This window comes from Podarcis gaigeae (genome assembly GCF_964106915.1).
Source record: "Podarcis gaigeae genome assembly, chromosome: 2".
In the NCBI taxonomy this organism is placed as follows: domain Eukaryota; kingdom Metazoa; phylum Chordata; class Lepidosauria; order Squamata; family Lacertidae; genus Podarcis; species Podarcis gaigeae.
In genome coordinates this window covers 122,434,994-122,462,984 of record NC_139679.1, presented here as the reverse complement: position 1 = coordinate 122,462,984, position 27,991 = coordinate 122,434,994, and the positions used below count along the sequence as shown (strand labels likewise).

At 43.1% G+C, this 27,991-nt stretch overlaps 2 protein-coding genes across 2 annotated transcripts; both read right to left on the bottom strand.

Moving 5' to 3' along the window:
* Positions 1-111: 111 nt before the first annotated feature.
* On the bottom strand, positions 112-9,446 carry LOC310835957 (vomeronasal type-2 receptor 26-like; the record flags this gene model as incomplete). Its single annotated transcript, XM_083720925.1, has 6 exons — positions 112-1,022; positions 1,261-1,387; positions 4,519-4,746; positions 6,839-7,642; positions 7,889-8,180; positions 9,352-9,446. 6 exons carry the CDS (start codon positions 9,444-9,446, stop codon positions 112-114), a joined length of 2,457 nt encoding a protein of 818 aa, XP_083577051.1.
* A 2,058-nt stretch (positions 9,447-11,504) lies between these two features.
* Positions 11,505-26,624, bottom strand: LOC310839539 (vomeronasal type-2 receptor 26-like; the record flags this gene model as incomplete). The annotated part of the gene is made up of 6 exons (XM_083728176.1): positions 11,505-12,556; positions 14,413-14,539; positions 19,301-19,528; positions 22,086-22,898; positions 25,136-25,427; positions 26,398-26,624. 6 exons carry the CDS (start codon positions 26,622-26,624, stop codon positions 11,658-11,660), a joined length of 2,586 nt encoding a protein of 861 aa, XP_083584302.1. The 3' UTR covers positions 11,505-11,657.
* Between the last annotated feature and the right edge of the window lie 1,367 nt (positions 26,625-27,991).

Below are 27,991 nucleotides of genomic sequence, written 5' to 3'. Positions count from 1 at the left end.
CTCCTGCAGCCAATCGGAAGCTGCACCTTCATTTTCGAATGGTTCCGGGATTTGAACGGACTCCCGGAACAGATTAAGTTTGACTACCAAGGTACTACTATACTTTAAGAATTAGATGCTATCTTTACTTTTTGTCGTCAGGTGCTCCTTTGTATTCAGGTCAGGCCTGAGTATGATAATGTAGCATTTGGGAAGGAAGATGCAGCCCAGGAGTCCAGCACTGGAGGCCAACATAGAGAAGACCTGCACGGCTACCATGTACTTCCCCTTGGTGCTCAGGTAGGTGGGCACAAAGGACACCCAAACACTGCAGAAGACCAGCATGCTGAAGGTGATCAGCTTGGCTTCATTGAAGGCCCCAGGCAACTTCCTGGCTAGGAAAGCCACTGTGAAGCAGATGGCAGCCAGGAAGCCCATGTAGCCAAGGGCACCATAAAACATGGCAACAGATCCTTCATTGCATAGAAGGATGATCTTTCCAGCTTGGGAGTGCATGTCAGAATCTGGGAATGAGGGAGAGATTCCTAGCCAGATGATGCAGATAACAACTTGGACACTGGAACAGCAAATGACAATGGAGTTGGCGAGACTTTTCCCCAGCCATCTCCTCGCTCTGTTCCCTGGCTTTGTGGCCAGGAAGGCCAGAACCACAGTGATGGTTTTTGCCAAAACAGAAGAGACGGCAACCGAGAAGATGATGCTGAAGGCTGTTTGTCGGAGAAGGCAGGTCACTTTTCTTGGCCTCCCAATAAAGAGGAAGGGGGAGAAAAAGGAAAGTAGAAGGGAGAAGAGAAGGATATAGGAGAGGTCTCTGTTGTTAGCTTTCACTATGGGAGTCTCCCTGTATTTAACGAGGATTCCTAACACAATGCCTGTTGTTAAAGACAAGAATACGGTAACAGAAGTTAAGATGATCCCCAATTGTTCTTTATAAGCCAGGAAGGTGATAATCTTGGGGACACATTGATCTTGGTCCTTGTTTGGATGCTGATCTTCTGGGCATTTGATGCAATGGTCTGCATCTGAAGGGGGGGAAAGAATGGCTTCAGCATCATATACAACCAAACAATCTATTCTATTACTTTTTTGGGGGGAAAGATTCTTATGGGGGAGATGACACCTGTTTATTAGGGAAGGGGAGGCAAAAATCTTTATAAATGCTCAGAAACGTTTTTAGAATCTTCACTGAAAGTCTCTCTGAGTGATTCTTCACCCTATTTATATTCTCCTAAGGAATTTCCTAACCTTCGATTCACTCACCTTCCTCAGTGGAGATCATCCCTTGCGCACATGGAGCACAAGCATAGCAGCAAATGGGCTTTCCTTCTTGAACCACCTTGGTATAGCCCGGCAGACAGCTTTTGGTACACCTGGAGAGAGGCACAGCCTAGCCATGCAGAAAAGAATGTTCATCAAGGGTGAAGTGTTAGCAGCATCTGTGCCTATGGAGTACTGAAGGGGATCTCACGGAGCCCATGTGCTTTTTTTCAGGGAAGTACTTTTGATGCAAAACAGCATGGAAGGGAAACATCTTTGTGTCAGGAGTTCGGCCTACACTCTAGTAGGACCCTGGTAGAGACACATGCCCGACTGGCATGTTCTCTCCCTCCTGGTCGATTGTCCGGGAGCTTCAAAAGCTGTCTTCAGCCTGAACATCACAGCGACCGATGCCAACTGACACTGGCACACTTAGGCATCCGCAGAGTTTGCGCAGTTGCGTAACAGACCTCAGCAACTCAGCATTTTGGCTAATCTACTTTATTTACATATAAACACACATGGAGAATGGCAACATGGCTCCCTCTCTCTCTAGCATCAGACAGCAAAGAGAAAAAGAAGAAAGGGCAAACTTCACGGAATACAGTAACACAAACATCCTGTCTCCGTCATTTCCCACTCTGTGGAGTCAAAACATACCATGTCATGTGAAAGACAACAATCCCATGACTGCAATCATAGAGCAGGAATTCTAACACTTTAGTGTGTCTGCTTGCTTGTTTCAGCATTTATACCTATCATTTCTAAAGAAACTTATGCTCAAGGCAATGGACAGAATAGACAAAAACAATATGATAATAGCAGAATAATAGCACCAAACAAAATGCTGCAATGTAACATACTGATAAAGAGCAGAAATTAAATATACCATCACCTGATGATGCTAACTAAAAAAATGTCTCCTGAATTATTATTATTTAATTTTTCTGGGTCCTGGGCTAGAAGGGGAAGGTGAAACTATCATGGGATGTCACTACATTGTGGTAAAGGGCGTTTCTCTTCTACCACTGTATTAATACTGTGACTTTTGTTACTAGTAATATAAACACCAGTTAGAACTGGATATGGAACAACTGATTGGTTCAAAATTGGGAAAGGAGTACGGCAAGGCTGTATATTGTCTCCCTGCTTATTTAACTTATATGCAGAATTCATCATGCGAAAGGCTTGGCTGGATGAATCCCAAGTCGGAATTAAGATCGCCGGAAGAAATATCAACAACCTCAGATATGCAGATGACACAACCTTGATGGCCGAAAGTGAGGAGGAATTAAAGAACCTTTTAATGAGGGTGAAAGAAGAGAGCGCAAAATATGGCCTGAAGCTCAACTTCAAAAAAACGAAGATCATGGCCACTGGTCCCATCACCTCCTGGCAAATAGAAGGGGAAGAAATGGAGGCAGCGAGAGATTTTACTTTTTTGGGCTCCATGATCACTGCAGATGGTGACAGCAGTCACGAAATTAAAAGACGCCTGCTTCTTGGGAGAAAAGCGATGGCAAAACTAGACAGCATCTTAAAAAGCAGAGACATCACCTTGCCAACAAAGGTCCGTATAGTTAAAGCCATGGTTTTCCCAGTAGTGATGTATGGAAGTGAGAGCTGGACCATAAAGAAGGCTGATCGCAGAAGAATTGATGCTTTTGAATTATGGTGCTGGAGGAGACTCTTGAGAGTCCCATGGACTGCAAGAAGTTCAAACGTATCCATTCTTAAGGAAATCAGCCCTGAGTGCTCCCTTGAAGGACAGATCGTGAAGTTGAGGTGCCAATACTTTGGCCACCTCATGAGAAGAGAAGACTCCTTGGAAAAGACCCTGATGTTGGGAAAGATGGAGGTTACAAGGAGAAGGGGACGACAGAGGACGAGATGCTTGGACAGTGTTCTCGAAGCTACAAACATGAGCCTGACCAAACTGCAGGAGGCAGTGGAAGACAGGAGTGCCTGGCGTGCTCTGTTCCATGGGGTCTCGAAGAGTCGGACACGACTAAACGACTAAACAACAACAACAATATAAACACCACCTTTCTCCCAATTAACTAAAAAAGAAAACTATTATATCCACCCCTAAAAACAACCTTGTGTGCTATGCTAGGCGGAGATACTATAACTAGCCCAAGTGAGGTTCATTTTGGCTGAGCGGGGATTTGAACTATGATTTCCCAAGTCCTATCCCCTACACCATTTTTGGCATCAGAGGTCAGAACCCAAGTAAAGTCTACATTAGACTTGTGAGCCACTGGGCCCATAACCTGTTATACTGGGCCCACAACCTGTTCCTGATAGCATGTCACACCTTAACTAGTGTGATCAGCAAATTACCTGCACCTCCAGCAGCACATTCCAGCAGAACATCAGAGTATGCTTGCTCTCCAGTTGTCAGCCTTTTTCAGAGTGCACGGTTAAGAAAATTCCTTGCCCACACAGTTCAGTTCAAAGTATAAAGTATTTAAAGACAAGTATAAACACGCTATCTACATAAACCTAAGAGATGCTGGTGCATCACAAATTATTAAGTGCAGTTCCCAGCACAGCACAATATTCAATGGAATATTTGTGGAAAAGATTTTAGTTGAAGTTCCATATAAAGTAAAAGGTAAAGGAAAAAGACCCTGACAGTTAAGTCCAGGCGCGAACGACTCTGGGGTTGTGGCGCTCATCTTGCTTTACTGGCCAAGGGAGCCGACGTCTGTCCGCAGACAGTTTTTCTGGGTCAGGTGGCCAGCATGACTAAGCCGTTTCTGATGAAACCAGAGCAGCACACGGAAACGCCGTTTACCTTCCCACCGGAGTGGTACCTATTTATCTAATTGCACTTTGACGTGCTTTCGAACTGCTAGGTGGGCAGGAGCTGGGACCGAGCAATGGGAGCTCACCCCATCGGTGGGATTTGAACTGCTGACCTTCCGATCGGCAAGCCCTAGGCTCAGTTGTTTAGACCACAGTGCCACTCGTGTCCCCTCCTTCTTCCATATAAAGTTGTTGTTGTTTAGTCGCTTAGTTGTGTCCAACTCTTCGTGACCCCATGGACCAGAGCTCGCCAGGCACTCCTGTCTTCCACTGCCTCCCACATATTGGTCAAACTCATGCTAGTAGCTTTGAGAACACTGTCCAACCATCTCGTCCTCTGTTTTCCCCTTCTCCTTGTGCCCTCCATCTTTCCCAACATCGACATCCATATAAAGTAATAAGTACTAATTGGAGTTTAATATTTGTCATGTGACATAAGGAGTCTCATACCTTGTTAAACTGTTGGGGCCAGACAATGGCTTTTGCGTTAATGGTAAATTTTATGTCAGGGGAGGCGCCCCTCTCTATGCTCCCAATTTTCCCTCTAACACGAGACTTATTGGGAAACATAATCCAGTTCTCAATATTGTAGTTGCCTGGCAGCTCTCCATTCTCATCCAAATATAGCCTGCCCATTGAAGTATTCAGAAATTGAATTTCTCTTAAAAAAAGGTGGAGCTGAAATGGAAAGGATACAGCAGCATTAAGGAAATATAACCCCCCCCCGGTAATATTTCTTCAAATTTTAAAGGTTACAAAAAGAATCAAAAAAGAAAACAAAACAGTACATAAAAGCAAATCACATCCAGGAAAAAGTAAAAGAGCGAAAACAGAAAAAAAAGTTAAAAATACATACTGTCAAAAAGTCAAAAAGAAAAAAGAACAAGTCAAACCTTTACATATTTTCCTTTCTTTAACTTATTTCCTTGACTTCCTCACACCTCCCCTCTTTATATTCTAGTTCAGATAGGTATTTCAGCAAATCCTTCATCTTGTTTTTATCCTAATAATTTATCTTGATATCCTGTAATTTTCATTCTCTCTTTCACCAATTATCCATCCATTTTTACTTTATTTAATCTTATTTCTCATTAAAACTGATATATTTGAACTTATTCTCTTAAGACGTTTCCCCTAGGGTTATAAAAATTTCATTCCACGATTTTTCCATTTTCCATTAATTTTTTTTTTTTTAAAATCTCAATATATACTGTTGTGACGTGGGGTTTGTGATTTCAGCTCTCTTGACATAATATGCTGGAGACAGTTCTCTAGTAACACTTCTTCATTAAAGCCACAAGACTGAAGACTGAGGAGGGGAGAGCTACATTTATAGGGGCAGGGAACAAACTAGAAAGGATACATTTTGGAGGGAACAATATCAGGCAATCACAGTCCTGCCTTTTGGAGGCAACCAATAAGACAGAGGATCCAAATACAGCAGCTTAAATGAACCAATAGTAGCTGTACCCTCTGGAACCAAAAGGCAGTTACTTTACCCTAATGCAAATACAGATATAAAATCCTTTGACTCAATACACAACATATACATTTTAAATTCCCAATTTTCTTCCACCGTCTCCCCTCCCCGGTCTCGGCTCCTACCAACAGTTCCATCAACCTCCAACAGTCCACCAACCTGGAGATCTTAAATCCGAGGCTCTTAACTCTTCTTCATGTCCCGTCTGCCGATCTTCTTGAAAGGAAATATAAAACTATACTGACTATCTCAGCATTGCTCACTTTGAGCTGTTATGAACTGGGGCCAGGGGTTTGGTCTTGCCAATTTCAGTAGCACCCTGTGGAAGCCCAAAATTTGGTGCCCCTCACTTCTCACCTTCCATTCTGCGTGTGCCCAGCACAGGGGAACCAGTTACATTGCCCCAAATCTGCCTCTGATAGCTCAACTAAACTATACACCTTTTTCAGGCATTCTATTTATTTAAACATTTTTAGACCACATTTTATATAAAATCACAAATCTTTTTACACAATAAGTTCATTACACAAAAGGTTAGATCTTGATATAACACATTTAGCATTTAGATCTTTTTGTATTTTTGTATTATATTATCTGTAGTTGTTTTGTTCCAAAAACTGATTTGAGCTGTGTTTTATTATCTTGTTTTACTGTATCGAGAAATGTCCTGTGCTCTTTTGATAAATAGCTGTATATAAATGTTTAAGGTCTGTATATAAATGTTTGAGGTCCAGCACCAAGGGCCTTCTGGCGGTTCCCTCACTGCGAGAAGCCAAATTACAGGGAACCAGGCAGAGGACCTCAGTAGTGGCACACGCCCTGTGGAACGCCCTCCCACCAGATGTCAAAGAGAACGACAACTACCAAACTTTTAGAAGACATCTGAAGGCAGCCCTGTTTAGGGAAGCTTTTAGTGTTTGATGCATTACTGTATTTTAATATTTTGTTGGAAGCCACCCAGTGTGGCTGCAGAAGCCCAGCCAGATGGGTGGGGTATAAATAATAAATTATTATTATTATTATTATTATTATTATTATTATTATTATTACTACTACTACTACTACTACTACTACTACTATTATTATTATTATAAATTTACTTGGGCACGGTGGAGGAAGCATTGCACTGGGAAGAGAGTTCCCATATAAGCATAATGAGCAATTATTATTTTTTTACCTCTACCAGGAGCCTCACAAATTGGATTTGCCTCAGAAATGGGTCTCACTTGTAAATTTGATGTCACATTTTGGGGCAATGTACTGCAGTTTGCAGAAAGGGGGAGAAAATACCTGCCACGGCTGTAGCCTTTGATGTTCCAACCTGTCTCCTCCACCAGCCACCAACATCCACTTTGATCTGGATGAATATGCAGCATGTAAGGCATGTGCCACAGCTTGGACATTGAAGTAATTGATGTAGCTGTTTTGAGACAGGGCTCTCTGCAGCTCCTCTTCAGGCACCATCTCCAGTTTCTTGTTCTCTGTGCATCTTCTCCAACCTTTCACAGCCAGCACATGTTTTGAATATGAACAATGAAACACTTTCTGCCAGAAGTGATGAAGAATATAGGAAGATGGGTTATAGTAGTCACGCTTAGTCCTTTCCCCCAACTTCATTATGAAGGACAAAGACCCATGGATGTACTGGAATAAATCAGGAGGATAAGATAAAAACACATTGATGTCCTTTAAACCTATTGTGATCCAGACTTTTGGCCCAATTTGTTCCCCAAGTGCTGCTTGTAGTGTCATGATTGGGAGCCACCCCATGCGAGTATTTTCATAGTAAACAAATACACCCAGTTGTCTCCATAGGACAAAGGATCCGTTCAAACTGAACATTTGATGTGGATTCTTTTCTGGAATTCTTTTTGATAGAGCAACGCAAATCCCATTACTGATCATCAGAGGTGTCAAGCCACTGAAAAATCTTTCTGCATCATCGTTCTCTGGAGCTAAGAGGCCAATCCATGTCCATCTGAAATGCAGGAGCAACTTGATAATACCCAAGTATTGACTTTCTTCTTTGGGGACCATTCGGTACAGAAAAGGGAACTGAACATCAAGAACTTGAGGAACCAACCCATAACTGATCTTGCAAGGAAAGGAAAAGATTAGTGTTTCGTTTTGCTTCCAGGATAAAGACCAGATATTTATTAACCTGAAATGATTAATATCTAACAACATTTGTGCTGGCTGTGACAAATTGGAGTTGTAGTCCACAAAATCTGGATGATACCGGGTTGGTGAAGGCTGGATTTTGGGGGGGGGGGGAAGACCCCTGAGCTTTTCCATACTTTTTTTACATTTTGATGCTCTTTCTTACCATTCCCTTCATACCTGTGGGATTTTGTAGACGCCCGACATGGCAGAAATCTCTTTTGAGAGTGTAGAATCGGCCCCCTCCAGAACAGCCAGAAGGTTATTCCTTTTCCTGCACTTATAGTTGGGAATGTTGCTCCTGCCACCTGCAACCAGGTCTAGCATGGCATCAGAAGTGATCCTGGCATCAAAATAGTTCTCATAGAGGTTGTAGCCCAGGGTGATGTTGGGTAAGAAATGGGGATTGTGGTTTATCTCTTGGATGGTGAACAAGAACGACAAGATGTGCCAGTGGAACCTATATGATGGACTGCAAAAATTGAAGCAATTAAAAACCGTCAAACTGCTTATCAGCATTTAATGAAAAAAAAAAAGTCACACCTAAGGGGCTATTTAGGCAATATGAATCTCATAATTGCTGACCCCAAAATAATTGTCTTCATGTTGGTGGCAGAGTGTGAGAGGGACTTATCCTTTTTGTAAGGTGAAAACTCACAGACCACTTAAGAATAAAAATGGGGAAATTCATGCTTCCTTGCAGAAGAGGAAAAGAACACAGTCTTGAAAGAAGAAGAAGAGTTTGGATTTGATATCCCGCCTTTCACTCCCCTTCAGGAGTCTCAAAGTGGCTAACATTCTCCTTTCCCTTCCTCGCCCACAACAAACACTCCGTGAGGTGAGTGGGGCTGAGAGACTTCAGAGAAGTGTGACTGGCCCAAGGTCACCCAGCAGCTGCATGTGGAGGAGAGGGGAATTGAACCCGGTTCCCCAGATTACGAGTCCACCGCTCTTAACCACTACACCACACTAATAATTAACTTTTTTTTGGAAGACTCGTGAAATTTCCACAAAGGCTGCAGTTTATTTCTTAGTCTTTGTTGTTTCAAAGGGCTGTTTCGTAAGTTCCACTTTGTTAAAATAGAGAACTTTGTCCATACTCTAGAAGGGGAATAAGACTGCAACCCCAAATCCATATACTTGGCAGAAAGCTCTATTCAATCAGTTGGACTTAGGACTCGTTCATACTTCTGCCTGTCCTGCTCCACCCACTTACAATCTAATGATACAAAAGGAAAGGGGGTTAGGAGCAGGGCAGAAAGCTTTCATTTAGCTAAGCAGGATTTTAAAATAAGCTTCTGGGCTAGGAAGGAAGACCTCCCACATTCAAATCCTGGCAGCTACTTGCCTGTAGCAGCCACTCCACCACCCACCTGCAAGGGCTATAAGTCAATGTGTCATTTTGATCTGTGATAAGGTTGAATTGCATTCTAGCATTACATCCTTCAAAAGGTATCACGGTAGATCACTTCAAGACGACCAAGGGAACCAGAAAGTAAAACGGGTGGGAATATTAGAACACCAGCTGTTCTTTGACTCCATCTCCCATCTGCCCCAGTCAGCATGCAGTGGACAACCTTGGAGTCTCAAATGTCAGTGGCACCCCATGCAATGCCAAATTTTGGTGCCCCTCCACCTCTCACACTCCATTCTGACCGGCTGTTGAGGCATCCACACTGGTTGTGTGCTCCCCTAAATCTGCCTTTGCAGCATGGCCAGTGTTCAAGGATAATGACATATTATCCCCCAACAATATCTAGATTGCTACAGGTTCCCCTTTCCAGGCTATTTCCTTGGTAAACAGGAAACATTGGAGGCAGAGAAGCATAACACTCACCGGGACATAATTACTTACACATGAAACCTGGCGAATGGAGGCTGGGAAAAGTTGTATGGACGCTGTTCAGAGAAATATTTTGGAGATATGATCCCACTAATGAGGAAGTCTCCTGGCCGGTAATAATTGTGTACTTCATTTTCTTCCCTGATCAGATTCAAGGGGCATTTTGTCTTTAGGTCTCCAAAGACTCCATGGGGCATCAGCAGAAGAAGTAGCAACAGAAGCAGCAAGGATCTCATTCTGGCTCTGCTTCCTACACGTTTCTTGTGAGTGGATCCTCTCGCCTCCTGAGCCAGCTAATCAGAAGACGACAGAACGTCTTGCAAGACCAAAGCTGCACCACCAATATGGGTGGTGTTCAGCTATGGCTTCAGAGTCATTGGACTTCACCTAGTATCTCCCACATCCCTTCTGCCAGTTCTGTGTACCACATTACCAAGGCTCAGTAAGTAACATCACACCAATCTTGATTCTGATGTTTAGACAGTTTCCCAAAATGTCTCTTGAGCTTTGGCAAGAATGAGGATAGATCACTATGATTTTCATAATGATAAGGGGAATAAGGTTCACTTCTGTAATATACTGGAGCCCTTGTGTGACTTGAGGGGCAGGTGCAGAGGTGTTGAAAAACATGTCTGCAAGAAAGCACAGATGTTTATCCAAAATTTGACATGAGTTGAAGGTTGGGGGAGTTGGCCTGGACTTTGATGATGGGAATCTGGACATTCTGATGGAGGATACCAGAGGTCCATCTAATTTGGTATTCTGCTTCCCACAGTAGCCAAGACCCTGAGATCCTTTTTACACATACACCTGGCAAGCTAGGTGTCCCCCATCTTATATTTGTAACCTTACATTTGTCCCTACTGAAATTCATTTTGTTTGTTTGGGCCTAGTTCTCCAATTTGTTAAGGTCATCTTGAATCCCGATTCTGTCTTCTGTGACATTAGCTACCCTTGCCCTACTCTTAAATTCCTGAATCATATCCCCTGAGTCTTGGGATTGCAGATGAGGTTCTGAGCCAGTGTAGTGTGGTGTAGTGGTTAAGAGTGGTAGTCTCGTAATCTGGGGAACTGGGTTCGAGTCTCCGCTCCTCCACATGCAACTGCTGGGTGACCTTGGGCCAGTCACACTTCTCTGAAGTCTCTCAGCCCCACTCACCTCACAGAGTGTTTGTTGTGGGGGAGGAAGGGAAAGGAGAATGTTAGCCGCTTTGAGACTCCTTAAAGGGAGTGAAAGGCGGGATATCAAATCCAAACTCCTCTTCTTCTTCTTCTACCAATGATTTGCAGAATAACAAACCCTTTCTTGCATACAAGTATCAATCAATCTTTATTATTGCCATCACAGAGCAGCCACCAAGTTACAATATGATTTACAATTTGCAATTTTCAGGCCAGGAGAAGACCATAAGGATTTAAAACTATGAAAAAAGACAAGGATATGTGTGGGCATTGCTACACATTCACATTCAACTCATAGTTAGAATAGATTACTGAGTACTAGTGTGGTTTTAAAGAAATTTAACCATTCAATTCCTAGTTATCCATTTTGATGCATGTAATTCAGCCACTCATGGGTGAAGTTTGACAAAAGGAGGGAGGTATAAAAATTAGCATATCTGTCTAGGATTTTTTTTTCAGATGGGTGTACTATATAAGGAGTGAATGTCTTCATAGTATGAATAGTATAGTACTATGTGCTCAACCATTTCCACACCCAATTAACAAGAGCTGACATGTTGGTTAAAGAATGTGTGAACATCTCCCATCCAAAGAGCACATGGAAAGGTGTCTAAAGTGGGCCTAAGTCAAATTCCAAAGCATAATCTGCTGGAACAAAGCTTTTGCTACAATTTCCCTGAGTCATACATCGTAAAAGGATAGAGTGAATCTGACTCACATGAGGATTATCAGCATAAAAGCCAATGTGGCCAATCAGGTATCTAGTGGGAATCAGGGAGTGACAAAGCAGTTATAATACATTCATTTTAATCATTCATAATTTATGCAAAACAAAGAGAGCTATATGGAACTATAATCTGAAGACTACGTGCTCACAGTGCTACCCATTGTCAGCCTAGAATGTTTCAAGCATTAGGTGTCATCTTAAATTTCTCTTGTCAGATGCTGCTTTGTATTCAGATCAGGCCTCAGCAAAATAATGTAGCATTTTGGCATGAAGATGCAGCCCAGAAGCCCAGCACTAGAGGCCAACATAGAGAAGATCTGCACAGCTACTGTGTATTTCCCCTTGGTGCTCAGGTAGGTGGGCACAAAGGACACCCAAACACTGCAGAAGACCAGCATGCTGAAGGTGATCAGCTTGGCCTCATTGAAGGCCCCAGGCAGATTCCTGGCTAGGAAAGCCACCGTGAAGCAGATGGCAGCCAGGAAGCCCATGTAGCCCAGGGCAATATAAAACATGGCAGCAGATCCTTCACTACATTGCAGGATGATCTCTCCAGCCTGGGAGTGCATGTCAGAGTCAGGGAATGGAGGAGACAAGCACAGCCAGATGGTGCAGATGACAACTTGGACACTGGAACAGCAAATGACAATGGAGTTGGCCAGACTCTTCCCCAGCCACCTTCTCACCCTGTTTCCTGGCTTCGTGGCCAGGAAGGCCAGCACTACTGTGATGGTCTTTGCCAAGACAGAAGAAACAGCAACTGAGAAGATGATGCTGAAGGCTGTTTGTTGGAGAAGGCAGGTCCCTTTCCTTGGTTGCCCAATGAACAGGAAGGTGGACAAAAAAGAAAGCAGGAGGGAAACGAGGAGGATGTAGGAGAGGTTCCGGTTGTTGGCTTTCACTATGGGAGTCTCCTTGTATTTAATGAAGATTACTAACACAATCCCTGTTGTCAAAGATAAGGAAAGGGCAATGGAAACTAAGATTATTCCCAAATGTTCTTTATAAGCTAGGAAAGTGATAAACCTGGGGACACACTGATCTCTGTTATTGCTTGGATGCTGATCTTCGGGACATTTGGTGCAACCTTCTGCATCTAAGGAAGAGAAAAAGAGTGGCTTGAGCATCAGAGCATTATTTGGTTTTCAAAAAGATTTTTGAAGTGGAGGAGGTCAAGGAGTAAGACAGTTGAAGAGGGAAAGTGTGGCAAAAAAATGCTCGTTCAATTGCTTATTGAAGTTTACATTTGTACCCTGCCCTTCTTCTGAGGAGACAATGGTGGGGCACAATTTTTTCCTCAGTTTTTATTGCCAAAACAACCTTGTGATGTAGGGCAAAGCTTTGATGCAGTGACTTCCCCACAGAGGTGTGTCCAGCAACTTCACCATACATTTTTTTTTTTTTGCCTAAGAATAAAGACACACCTCTTTACATTGACCAGTGTGGTGTAGTGGTTAAGAGCGGTAGTCACGTAATCTGGGGAACCGGGTTCGCGCCTCCGCTCCTCCACCTGCAGCTGCTGGGTGACCTTGGGCCAGTCACACTTCCTTGAAGTCTCTCAGCCCCACTCACCTCACAGAATGTTTGTTGTGGGGGAGGAAGGGAAAGGAGAATGTTAGCTGCTTTGAGACTCCTGAAGGGAAGTGAAAGGCGGGATATCAAATCCAAACTCTTCTTCTTCTTCTTCTTCTTCTTCTTCTTCTTCTTCTTCTTCTTCTTGACCTGTGACAGTTTATTATTATTTGATTATTTATTTTTACATTTATCCCCTACCTTTCCTCCAAAGGGCTCAAGGTAGTCTACATGAATACCCCCCTGCCCTTTTGATATTTACAACAAACCTGTGAGGTACGTTAGGCTGAGAGAGACTTGTCTAATGAGCAATTTGCTACTGTGTTTTTAAAAACAGTGTAAATGATAAAATTATCCAACATCTCAGGTAATTTTTATGTTAGCTGGACTGGAAGAAGATTGTTATAAGTTTAACTGCCTTCTCATATTTCACTTTTTTTGTATGATTTCTTGTTATATCTTTGGTAGCTAATGCAAACGGTTTCCTCTTTCTTCTGTGCAATGCTCCTAGTAGTCAGATCAAAACTGTCCACCGCTTGTTTTGTAATCATTTTCATATAATGCATCATATATTTTGTGTTTGAGTTTCTGCTTTACTGTTTCAAATATTTCCTTTTAAAAATTATTCCCCTTTTGTCTTCTATTACTTACTTACTTACTTACTTACACACACACACCCACCCACCCACCCACCCACCCACCCACTTTAAAAATAAATGTCCTTTATGGTGTGATTCAGTTTCTTTGATCATTGAGAGCATAGCTGAAAATAGTCAAAGACTATGTACAGTGGATTGGATGCTCGGGTTGCAAATGTGATCCATGCGGGATCACGCAATGTTTGCAACTCGCAGTGGCATATCTGTGCATGCACGGGTTGCGATTTGGTCTTCTGCGCATGCATGCATGTATACTAAGCTGTCTCCCTGTTACCCACATGGTTCTGCAATGATTGCTTCCTTACTTTCAGCTTAATTCCTGGAAGAAAGGATGCTGATTGAAAATAGAGAAGCCAATAAAACACCTATGTTCAAAAATGTTTTAGAAGAAGAAGAGGTGGAACTTGATATTCCGCTTTATCACTACCCTAAGGAGTCTCAAAGCGGCTAACCATCTCCTTTCCCTTCCTCCCCCACAACAAACACTCTGTGAGGTGAGTGGGGCTGAGAGACTTCAAAGAAGTGTGACTGGCCCAAGGTCACCCAGCAGCTGCATGTGGAGGAGCGAAGACGCGAGCCCGGTTCACCAGATTACGAGACAACCGCTCTTAACCACTACACCATACTGGCTTTCTTACTCTTCTGCACATAGTGTTTCTGGGTGACTCTTTTCCCTATTTCTATTCTCTAAAGGAATGCCCTCTCCCTCGGAATGACCCACCTTCCTGAGTGGAGATTGTCCCTTCTGCACATAGAGCACAAGCATAGCAGCAAATTGGCTCTCCTTCTTGAACCACCTTGGCGTATCCAGGCTGGCAGCTTTCGGTACACCTGGAGCGAGGCACAGTCTAGTCATGCAGAGAAGAAGGTGCACCGAGGAGAAAGTGTTAGAAGCATCTGTGTCTATGGAATTAATAGGGTTTGGCAAGGACCCAACAAGATCTCTAGTTCCACCAAACCCATTTATGTTCCTGCCTTCTGTACAGAAATATGCTCAAGGAAGAGGACAAACTATACCAAAACAGCTTTCTGACTATGAAAGCTGTTTAACTATGGAAGACTCTCGCAAGAGATTGTGGTCTCTCCTCCCTTGGAGGTTTTCAAGCAGAGGCTGGATGGCCATCTCCCATACATGATTTTGTTGAGATCCCTGCATTGCAGGAAGTTGGACCAGAAGACCCTCAGGGTTTCTTCCAACTCCACAATTCCATGATTCTAATCATAGCAATAAGAAAACACTGATAGAGAGCAGTTATTAAAAGTACTGCCACTTCAAAGCAGTTACAGTGGTACCTCGGGTTAAGTACTTAATTCATTCCGAAGGTCCGTTCTTAACCTGAAACTGTTCTTAACCTGAAGCACCACTTTAGCTAATGGGGCCTCCTGCTGCCGCCATGCCACTGGAGCATGATTTCTGTTCTCATCCCGAAGCAAAGTTCTTAACCTGAAGCACTATTTCTGGGTTAGTGGAGTGTGTAACCTGAAGCGTCTGTAACCTGAAGCGTATGTAACCCAAGGTACCACTGTACTTAAAAATGATTCCTGGATTATTATTAAAAGGACTTTGTGTGCAGAGAATATCCTTTTGAACTATATACAACGACTAAACAACAACACCTATTGTATGGAAGCTGACAACTGGACAGTGAAAATGGATTCTACACGCCCTAACTGTGGCCAAGAGACTGATATTTATGAATGAGGCAAAAGACTTTTGAATCGGCAGATAAATGTGGGAAACTGCTGTCATGGCAATTGAAAAAGAGACAAAAACTGAACACCGTGACTTCTCTTGAAGTAGATGGGAAAATCATCAATAAACCAAATGAGATAAGTAATTGTTTTCAAAGTTTCTTTAAGAAATTGTATGCACAAGGGCCAAAAAATGAACAAGAAATTGAAGAGTTTATCAAAAAATATAGACTACCAAAGATCTCTGAACAGAACAAAAGGATTCTAAATGAGAAAGTATCTGATCAAGAAATTGAGGGTGCCATTCAGAATATGCAACTGGGAAAATCACCAGGACCAGACGGGCTGACTGCAAGATACTACAAAGCACTCAAGGAATGGCTAATACATCCATTGAAAGAAGTCTGCAACCAAATCCTGGAGGGGAAAAGAGCTCCCGAATCGTGGAAAGAGGCATTCATCTCACTTATACCAAAATCAGAGACTGGGAAAGAACAAGTCAAGAACTACCGCCCTATATCTCTATTGAACGTGGATTACAAAATCTTTGCAGACATTTTAGCTAAAAGATTTAAAAAAGTGATGTCAGAGGAGATTCACAAGGACCAAACAGGCTTTCTCCCAGGGAGACATATGTCAGACAATGTAAGGAACATTATAGACATTTTGGAGTTGATGGAGAGAGACATTAATAGGAAAGCAGTTTTGATTTTTGTGGACGCGGAGAAAGCCTTTGACAATATTAGTTGGAGTTTTATGAAGAGGAATCTCCAAGGGATGGGGGTAGGCCTAGGCTTTGAAAATGGTATAAGTGCAATCTATTCGGAACAAAAAGCTAAGTTAATTGTGAATGGGGTGGTGATGGATGAGATACCAATAGAAAAAGGGACACGACAGGGATGCCCAATCTCCCCTCTATTGTTTATATCGGTCCTGGAGGTTTTGTTAAACATGATTAGAAGGGACCAGCTGGTAAAAGGAACACAGGTCGGAGCTAAACATTATAAGTTAAGAGCTTTTGCAGATGACCTAGTCTTAACGTTGCAACAACCAGAAGCCAGTACTAAAAGAGTATTAGAACTGATTGAAATATTTGGTCAAGTAGCAGGTTTCAAATTGAACAAACAGAAAACAAAGGTGTTGGAAAAAAACTTAACAACAGAGGAAAAAGATAGGTTTCAAAGCGAAACTGGTTTGGAGATAACAAAAAAAGTGAAATATCTGGGGGTTAACTTAACATCTAAGAATGTGAATCTGTTCAAAGATAATTATGAAAAATGTTGGGGGGAAGTTAAGAAAGATTTAGACATTTGGTCAAGATTGAAACTATCCTTGTTAGGCCGAATTGCTGTTATAAAGATGAATGTATTGCCGAGATTGCTGTTCTTGTTTCAGACATTACAGATTTTGGACAAGGTGGACTGTTTCAGGAAGTGGCAGAAGGAACTATCTAAATTTGTCTGGCAGGGCAAAAAGCCCAGAATCAAGTTTAAGATATTAACTGATGCAAAAGACAGAGGGGGTTTTGCCCTGCCGGACTTAAGGCTATATTATGAGGCAGCAGCTTTCTGCTGGCTGAAGCAATGGCTACTTCTTGAGAATACAGACATCTTGGACCTAGAAGGATATGATAACAACTTCGACTGGCACGCATATTTATGGTATGACAAGGTAAAGATTCACAGTGGTTTTAAAAATCATATTGTCAGGAAAGCTTTGTATAATGTTTGGAATAGATACAAGGACTTGTTGGAAAGTAAAACCCCCAGATGGTTGTCACCAATGGAAGCTAGAGCGGTTAAAAAATTAAATATGGATTCGAACTGGCCGAAATATTGTGAGATTATAGAATATGATGGTGAAAAGGTTAAATTACAGAGTTTTGAGAAACTAAAATCCGAAGTACGAGATTGGTTACATTACCGCCAGATAAATGAGACTTTTAAGCAGGACAGGAAGCTAGGATTTCAGAAGGAGAGGTCAAAGTTGGAAACAGAACTGTTAGAAACCAATACTAAGAATCTGTCTAAAATGTATAACTTGCTGCTGAGATGGAATACACAGGATGAAACGGTTAAATCAGCTATGATTAAATGGGCACAAGACATAGGTCAAGACATTATGTTTGCTGACTGGGAACAGTTATGGACCACAGGTATTAAATTTACGGCATGTACTGCCTTGAAAGAGAACATAATGAAAATGATCTATAGGTGGTACATGACCCCAGTCAAGCTTGCAAAGATATATCATTTGCCTGACAACAAGTGTTGGAAATGCAATGAATGTGAAGGAACTTTTTATCACCTTTGGTGGACCTGCCCAAAGATTAAAGCCTACTGGGATATGATCTATAATGAAATTAAAAAAATCCTTAAGTGGACTTTTGTCAAGAAACCGGAGGCTTTTCTCTTGGGCATGGTCAACCAATCGGTACCAAAGAAGGATAGAACCTTTTTTATGTATGCAACCACAGCAGCAAGAATTCTCCTGGCAAAGTATTGGAAGATGCAAGAACTACCTACTCTAGAAGAATGGCAGACGAAGGTGACGGAATTTATGGGACTGGCAGAGATGACGGGCAGGATCCGCGACCAGAGGAGGGAAACAGTGGAGGAGGACTGGAAAAAATATAAAATATATCTTAAGAACTGTTGTAAAATTTCAGATTGATAATAATGTCAAGGGGTAAGAAACAGAGAATTACAGCTGTAAATGTCTAAGTTTGGAAAATTTAAAGAAAACTAAATTTCAAAATTGAATGAAGGATTGCTTAAAAAATAGATGAACAAGGGTGCAGTGAAGGGGAGGTATGGGGAAGTCATGTTTTGTATGTTTTGTATGTTTGTGTCTGTGTATATGTGTGTGTTGAAAAACAATAAAAATCATTGGGGAAAAAAAGAGACTGATATTTATGAACTGGAAGACTGAAGATAAGATACCCTTTAATCAACGGATCAGTAAGATGACACTCGCAGCTTATGAATGGATCACTTAGAGGTGTTGACTACATGACTACATTCTGTATATACTCATTCCAAATATCAATTTATTTGTCAAAACAAAGACAAATACATTGATATTTGGAATGAGTATATACAGAATGTAGTAAGCTATGAATAACCGCATTTGTATCAGGAGTATAACATTTATTTCTATAGAACAACGTACAGAAATGTACTTATTTTATCTATTGTATTACTTTTGCACCTTTGGCCAGACATTGTAGCAAGGGCGCCGAATTGGGCCCCAGCTTATGGGTGCCCAATGGCGCCCATGACATTATGTGATGTTATGACGATGTGATGCGTGATTTCACAATGTCACGTTATGTCGGCACACCGTAGCGGCGCTTTCAAGGCCTTGCGGGAACTCAGAGGTCATGCTGGAAGTCTCATGAGGCCTCCAAAGCAACTTCCAGTTTCTACCGGAAGTTGCGTTGCACCCAGGGCCCCCTAGAGTTGTAGTAAGGCCTCCTGTGAACCCTGAATTTCCAGGGTTCCAAAATATGTGGAGATATAAGATGCTCTCCACTTCACATAGTCACATGCAAATTATTCAGGAAATTATTAGAGCTCCACAGATTTTTTAATGCTGTGAACTGTCCTGATATATTTATGGTTTGACTTCACCCCGAAGGTGCCATTGTCTCCCAAGACAGAGTAAATTCCCAACTCCAGAAGGAAATTGAGAAGGATCTGGTGTCTCTTCTCAGGACCCCAGGGCTCTATCTGTTCCTTCAGAATGCCAAATTCCCTTCCTGTCTCAGCTGCCGTGGCAAGCGGGAGTTGTTGTGGCAGCTGTTACTGGATAGCTGAGACACAATGGATTCACCTTCTAATACCGTTTTGCAGCACTTGCTCAAGGAAGAGTGTAAACAGGCTCTCCTAGCCTCCCTGCTCCTTTACATTCCCTACCTTCTTAAATTGGTTGGGCCACTCAATGTCTTTTGAGTCAATGGTGAACTTCATGTTGGTTGATGCCGCTCCCCTTATATTCCCAATTTTCACTCTAGTACGAGAGTTATTGGGAAACATCAGCCAGTTCACAATGTCGAAGTCAGGTGGCAGCTCCCAGTTCTCATCCAAACACGGTCTGCCCATGGAAGTATTCAAACACTGGATTTCTTTTAAGAAATGGTAGAGCTGAAATGGCAAGGAAAATACTAGCATTAAGAAACAACGAGACAATGTGGAATATGTTGGTGGGCGGAAAAAGATACAGAAAGGAAAAATCCTGGAGGCAAGTGTGGTTTGGTGAGAGAACTCCAGCAGAGATTTGAAATCACAAAACATGCAGCAAAGTAAAACACGGAAATATAGGCTGTAAAACCTTTAAAATATGTTCCTCCAAAACATCCCCTTTAAAAGTATCTTTCCAAAATTCCCTTCATCCCACAGCATAGGAAAATACCACATGTTTGGTAAGTTTAAAAATTGTTTACTTACAAACTCCCCAAAGGTCAGATTCATGTGCTTCGGAAATTTGCACAGGAAGTAAAGCATAGCTTGCTTACAAAGTGGTGCAAGTTCCTAAATCATTGGTATAGCAACTCAAGAAGTAACCAGCTCAAACCTCTTCACACACTGAGCTTCCCAAGTGGAGGGTGTATGTGAACAATAGGCTTGATTACCTATTTCTTCCCAAGGTGAGGAGAAGTGACCTAAGCTAAGCCTGGCAGGACCATTAATTAGACTTAAGCATGTTGGTTATATGAGGCTGGTTATCCCACAGATCCACTCATTTCAAGCTCTTATAAATTGGGGCCAGTTTGCATCTCATCTAGAGCATAAGTCCCATTCACGCAATCTTTTCTTAAATTGATTATAGCATTTATAGAGCACCTTTCATATAAAATAACAAGGAGCTTTGCAGAACAAGATTAGTACAAAAGACAATATAATACTTGTTTTAAACCTAACAACAACAACAACAACAACAACAACAATAATATTTATACCCCAACCATCTGGCTGGGCTCCCCCAGGCACTCTGGGCGGCTCCCAACAGAGTATTGAAAACACAATAAAACATTTAAAACTTCCTTGTCTTCTAAAAGTCAGATAGTTGCTTATTTCCTTGACATCTGATGGGAGGGCGTTCCACAGGGCGAGAAGGCCCTCTGCCTGGTTCCCTGTAACCTCACTTCTCACAGTGAGGGAACTGGCAGAAGGCCCTCGGCGCTGGACCTCAGAGAGGTCCTAAAAATCAGTGCTCAGGAATGTGGTTATGTATAGGCATATTGGAACTAGCTGACACCCATTTTATCTCTAGTGAAGATTATTCCACAGTACAGGGCCCACTGCAAAGAAGGCAGACACAGGTCTATCCAAAGTCAAAATCACCATAGGTGTGGGACATGTATCTTTGCCAAGAACCTCCTCTGCCTCATTCAAAGATATTTAGGGAAGGGGTTTTTCTCACGTACAGGTTTCCATATGACCTGGAACCCTGAAAAAGGCATTTTTTCCCTTTAAAAAATCTCATTACTACATTGCATTCCACAGTTGGACTACTGCAATGAACTCCATGTGGGGCTACCGTTGAAGGTGACCCGGAAACTACAACTAATCCAGAATGTGGCAGCTAGACTGGTGACTGGGAGCGGCTGGTGCCTGGGAGCGGCTGCCGAGACCACATAACATCGGTCTTGAAAGACCTACATTGGCTCCCAGTACGTTTCCAAGCACAATTCAAAGTGTTGGTGCTGATCTTTAAAGCTCTAAAGGGCCTCGGTCCAGTATATCTGAAGGAGCGTCTCCACCCCCATCATTCTACCCGGACACTGAGGTCCAGCACTGAGGGCCTTCTGGTGGTTCCATCACTGAAAGAAGGCAAGTTACAGGGAACCAGGCAGAGGGCCTTCTCGGTAGTAGCACCCACCCTGTGGAACGCCCTCCCACCAGATGTCAAAGAGAACAACAACTACCAGACTTTTAGACAACATCTGAAGGCAGCCCTGTTCAGGGAAGCTTTTAATGTTTGATGCATTACTGTATTTTAATATTGTGTTCTCTCGGCAGAACTCTATTAGCCTTTGCCCTGCTTCATTTTGAACTCCAAGGCCAAACTTGCCAGTTGTTCCTTTTATCTCTTGATTCCCTACTTTAGCATTCCAATCCCCTATAATGAGAAGAACATTTGAATTATGGTGTTTGAGGAGACTCTTGAGAGTCCCATGGACTGCAAGAAGATCAAACATCTCCATTCTGAAGGAAATCAGCCCTGAGTGCTCACTGGAAGGACAGATCGTGAAGCTGAGGCTCCAATACTTTGGCCACCTCATGAGAAGAGAAGACTCCCTGGAAAAGACCCTGATGTTGGGAAAGATGGAGGGCACAAGGGGACGACAGAGGACAAGATGGTTGGACAGTGTTCTCGAAGCTACCAGCATGAGTTTGACCAAACTGCGGGAGGCAGTGGAAGGCAGAAGTGCCTGGCTGCTCTGGTCCATGGGGTCACGAAGAGTCAGATACGACTAAACGATTAAATGACTAAACAACAACAACAACAACAAACAACAACAACAAACAACAACAACAATAACAATAACATTGTGTTGGAAGCCGCCCAGAGTGGCTGGGGAAACCCAGCCAGATGGGCGGGGTATAAATAATAAATCATCATCATCATCATCATCATCATCATCATCATCATTATTAAGGCAATGGTTTGTGGCTTGCAAATGCAGGAAGAAAATACCTGCCATGGCTGTAGCCTGTGATGCTTCCATTCATCTCCTTCGCTCAGCACCACCATCTGCTTTGACCTAGATGAAACCGCAGCATTTAAGGCCTGAGCCACAGCATGAACATTGACGTAAGTGCTGTAGCTGTCTTGAGACAGGGCTCTCTCCAGCTCCTCCTGGGGCAAAGTCTCAAGTCCCTCCTCCTCTCTGCAACTTTCCCAGCTTTTCATGGACAACGTATGTTTTGAATAAGAGCAACGGAATGCTTCTGCCAAAAAGTGATCAAGAAGTGGGGAGTTTGCTTCATAGTAATCATGTTTGTTGCTCCTTATTTTGGTCTTCATTACAAAGGAGAGAGAACCATGGATGTACCGGAAGTAAGCAGGAGAAAATGACGAGCCAGAATTGATTTCCTGAAAAGTTGTTGTGATCCAGACTTTTGCCTGTGTTTGCTTCTCAAAGAATTGGTTGACTGCCATGATGAGTGCCAATCCCTTGAGACTGGTTACATAGCAAACAATTACACTGACTTGTCTCCGCATGAAAAATAGCTCACTCAGGCTCATGAATAGATATAGATTATTTTCTGGTATCCTTTTTGAGAAGGCGATGCAAACCCCACTGCTGATCATCTGAGGTGTCAAAGCACCCACAAACCTTTCTCCACTGTCATCCTCTGGAGCAAGGAGGCCGATCCACGTCCATCCAAAGTACAAGAGCAACTGAACAATCCCCGTGTACTGAGCTTCTTCTTTGGGGAACATCTGGTATACAGAAGGAAACTCAGTTTTACCTTCAAGAAGCCGGGCGGTGAAGCCATAACTGAGCTAGTGAGGAAAGGAAAATATTAGTGCTTTGTTTTGCTTTCAGGATAAGCACAAGATATTTAATGGTTGCATAGGTGCCAGCTTGCTCCCTCCTTAAGAACCTAGCTGGTGCATCTGATTGGTTGGCATCTGTCTTGGGAGACAATGGATGTGAAGTCAAATGGTTGGAAGGTTACAGTGCTTGCTGTGGCTGTGAAAACCAATACAGGAGAGACATGTTTTGTTGCAGCTGGGGCAGATGCACCATTGCTGCAATTAAAAGCTTGCTCTATCTCATGGATATGCCAGTAAACCACATGAGACTATGAGTGAAAAAGTAGTCCAAAGTTTTTATTTCTTTACTGTGCAGAAAGGACCAGCAGGGATATTTTCCCAAATTACGTGGCCAATGGATTCCATACCATTTTATACATTGACAATGCACATAACATACATTCCATTAAGTTTAAATTTCCTATCCAGTCAAAATACTGAGTTTCCCTCACCCTATTTCCTTTCAAGGCACTTCAAGCATATACCGTGCTGTCTCTCTATGGCTGGTCCAAATGACCAACAGTGTGAGCATGCATACTAACTATCCTCTTAAACAAAGCGAGCATCGTGTGATTGGTCACCTTTACCAAATTCTTTGGGCATGCTCAGTATGCCAGGATCTTATTTTGTAAGTGCCCCACCCCCGTCGCGCTGCCGCATTTATAGGTCCCCAGGATCACGCCACTCGCCCCAATTGGCCCAAACAGCCAAGTGCGATCCTGGGGTCCAACAGACAAGGCTTGGGCCACGCCTAGCAACAGCACACCCCATGGGGGTGGCTTAAGGGTCCCGAGCGCAACCAGGACCCTTGATTTAGGAGGATCCCATTTCTACTCCCCTCAGACTGTCCTCCTTCCTCTTTGGATTCTTCGCTGTCTGTCTGAGTGAAAACATCTCTGACAGGAGGCTTTGAAAGTCTCCTAAATTAAAATGCAAAAGCCCACAGAATGAGGCACCAAGTCTCTGGTCTTCAACCACACACACACGGAGCGTCTGATTCCTCATTTGAACTCAGGACCCAAACACTGATTCAGGGGTTTGCGTTTGAGGGAGGCGCAGATCCGACAGGGGGATGAGGGTGGGGAAATCACAGTGGGAAGACTTGCCCACCCAAGCGCTGGAGATGGATGGGGAGATCAGCCACACCTCCCAGCTGGGCGCCTTCATGGGAACAATCCAGTTGGCTTTCAAAGAGACTGGCACTGGTGCTCTTCTTGGTGAAAGCAGCTTGGTCACGCCCCATCAGGGATGCTGACATTTCAGCGCCCATCACTGGAGTGGCACGACAAAAATGGGAGGAAGAGCTAATTTGGCTAGGGGGTGCAATCTGGACGGTTCTGCCAGAGGTGCAACATTGCCTAGCTGTGGCTCTGGTTGGGTGGCATCTTCTGGCAACTCCTAGTGCCAAGCTAGTGCCAAGCTAGTGCTCTGGTCAGACCTCACCTGGAGTACTGTGTCCAGTTCTGGGCACCACAGTTCAAGAAGGGCACTGACAAACTGGAACGTGTCCAGAGGAGGGCAACCAAAATGGTCAAAGGCCTGGAAACGATGCCTTATGAGGAACGGCTAAGGGAGCTGGGCATGTTTAGCCTGGAGAAGAGGAGGTTAAGGGGTGATATGATAGCCATGTTCAAATATATAAAAGGATGTCACATAGAGGAGGGAGAAAGGTTGTTTTCTGCTGCTCCAGAGAAGCGGACACGGAGCAATGGATCCAAACTACAAGAAAGAAGATTCCACCTAAACATTAGGAAGAACCTCCTGACAGTAAGAGCTGTTCGACAGTGGAATTTGCTGCCAAGGAGTGTGGTGGAGGCCCCTTCTTTGGAGGTCTTTAAGCAGAGGCTTGACAACCATATGTCAGGAGTGCTCTGATGGTGTTTCCTGCTTGGCAGGGGGTTGGACTCGATGGCCCTTGTGGTCTCTTCCAACTCTATGATTCTATGATTCTATGAAATGTATTGCTTTCCTTTCCTTTCCTTTGGACACACCAGCGAGGCCATGGGGTGTCTGTGTGTGTCTTGTTTTCTGGGCAGCCCAGATATTCATTAATCTGAAATAATTACAATCTAACAGTCAGAGACACTGGAGGGTTCAAGTTGGTCAAGGGTCTCGGAAAAAAGACCCTTTGACTGGCCTGAAGAGAAAGTGGAATTTTATGCAGTTGACATTTTACTCTGCCCTTGCATGCCACACCTTCATACCTGTGGGGTTTTGTAGATGCCTGACATGGCTTGAATCTCTTTTGCAATTGCAGATTTAACCCGTTCAAGGACAGCCAGGAGGTGATTTCTCCTCCCACAGTTATAATTCGGAATATTGCTATCCCAGCCTCCAAGCAAGTCTATCATGGCATCGGAAGTCATCCTTGCATCTAAATAGTTCTCATAGAGGTTGTAGCCCAGGGTGATATTGGGTAAGAGTCGGGGATCCTGGTTGATCTCCTGGATGGTGAACAAGAAGGACAAGATGTGCCAGTAGTACCTAACTGTCCCACTGCAATAAATAAATCAACAAAAAGTGTCAAACTTCTATTCATCATCATCATCATCATCATCATCATCATCATCAAATGACAGAAAAAAAAGAAAGGGCTTGGATTGGAGGAAAGCTTTCATTTCACTGAGGAGTTGCCCCATGATCTTCTGTATGTTTACTGTTGCAACCACAACTGTGGTTAGGCAGTTTATATATTGCTCAAATATAATAATAATAATAATAATAATAATAATAATAATAATACATACATACATACATACATACATACTTTTATTTATACCCCGCCCTGCCCAGTCTTGGCTGGGCTCAGGGCGGCTGATACCAGGTATAAAAACAATTGATTGAAATACAACTTAAAAGCAAGATTAAAATACGACATTAAAACATTAAAATGCAGCCTCATTTCAGTAGGAACTCAAATCAAAAACTTTTTGGGGGATGAAAACGTCAAGTCTTCACCAAGGCCAACTATCCAGACTGGTCCTACGTGGGCCAGAAAAAAAGCCAGGGAAGTCCCCAAATAGGAGTTCCATCACAGAAAGAGAAAGGAAAGAGGGGGAGGTGATCAAGTTGATTCCAAATAAAACCTTGTCACCTTGGAAAGTGCATGAGTTCCATGCCACCCTCATCTCCCTCCTGCAGGTGAGATCATTTAATGTTTCCTTTTCATTCCTGACCAGATTCATTTGTAATTTTGTGTCACCATCTCTAAGGGGCAACACAGCAACACTGATAGAGTTATTTTACTAGGGAAGACCCAGGGGGTGAGGAAATAGGAGAGGTGGTGCTGGACACCCAACTCCCATCATCCAGAGGCAGCAAGACCAGTGGTTAGAGAAAATGGGAACTGTGGTCCATTGACGTCTGTAGAGCCATAGGCTTCACAGCCCTGAAATAGGAGCAATACCATCGAAAAATAGGAACCATTGAAATGATACATGATACTGGTCTGCATATAATTGCTCACCCCTCAAACTTGACTACTGGGATCTTCGAAAAGTTGTATGGATGTTGATCCATAATAATATTTGGAGATATGATTCCACTAATAATGAAATCACCAGGCCGGTAGTAATTGCGTGCATCAGTTGGTTCCCTGATCAGATTCAAGGGACATATTGCCTTCAGGTTCCCAAAGACTGAATGGGGCATCATTAGCAGTTGGAATAGCAATGGAACTAGGAGGAAACTCATTCTGGCTCTGCCCTCTACACTTCTCTTGTCACCTCCAGAGCCAGCTAATCCAAAGAAGCCAAAAATTCTTGCAAGACCAAAGCTGCAATGGCTTTCCTAATCGAGGAGTTCAGCTGTGACTTCAGAGCTATTAAACACTATGCAGGCGTATCCACTCCCCACCCAGCATTTCATCTGTTATAAATCTTGACAAAGTCTGTCTCTGACACAGGAGATATTCTCTGCAAAGACTACCCCACCCGGCACTGTGCAATTAATAACGGCATCCTGTTGTTAATTCTGATGTTTTGGCAATCTCCAGAAATATCTTTCAGAAGACTAAATCACTATGATTTTGATAATTAATAGCAGAAGAAGTTTTGCATTCACAACTTCCAAGGGTGTTTGCATGACTTAATGGAATAGAGAAGAGCCGGAGAAAAACATGTTTGTGATCTGCATCTTGAAAGTTTGACATGTGTCCAAGTGAAGGGAAGGGGGAGTTTGGCCTGAACTTTGTTCGCAAGAACCTTTGAAGAGCCCTGCAGCTGGATTAGAAGAAAGGCCAGTCTTGTCTTGCAGCCTGTATCTCCCAATGGTGCTCTGGGAAGCTCACAAGCATGGCAGAGGGTTCAAAAGGGGCTGGTCACATTTTCTCAATGGATGGGGTGGGCTTTAAAGTGATTAATGGCCAATAGCCACAATGGCTACACTCTTCCTCTCCAGTTAGAACATCCTACTTTGGTGTCACTTCTATAAGGTGTTGTAAGTCTTCATAGACTTGGTCAATTTCAGTTTCTTCAGCACTAGTGGTTGCTGCATAAACTTGGATTACTGTGATGTTAAAAGGTCTGCCTTGGATTTGTATCGAGATCATTCTATCATTTTTGAGATTGCATCCCAGTACAGCTTTCGCCACTCTTTTGTTGACTATGAGGGCCACTCCATTTCTTTTACGGGTTTCTTGCCCACAGTAGTAGATATGATGGTCATCCGAACTGAATTCGCCCATTCCCGTCCATTTTAGTTCACTGATGCCCAGGATGTCAATATTTATTCTTGCCATCTCATTTTTGACCACCTCCAACTTACCCATGTTCATGGTTCTTACATTCCAGGTTCCTATGCAATATTTTTCTTTACAGCATTGGACTTTCCTTTCGCTTCCAGGCATATCCGCAACTGAGCGTCCTTTCGGCTTTGGCCCAGCCGCTTCATCAGCTCTGGATCTACTTGTACTTGCCCTCCGCTCTTCCCCAGTAGCATGTTGGACGCCTTCCGACCTGAGGGGCTCATCTTCCAGCGTCATATCTTTTATATGCCTGTTGTCTTTGTCCATGGAGTTTTTTTGGCAGGGGTACTGGAGTGGCTTGCCGGTTCCTGCTCCA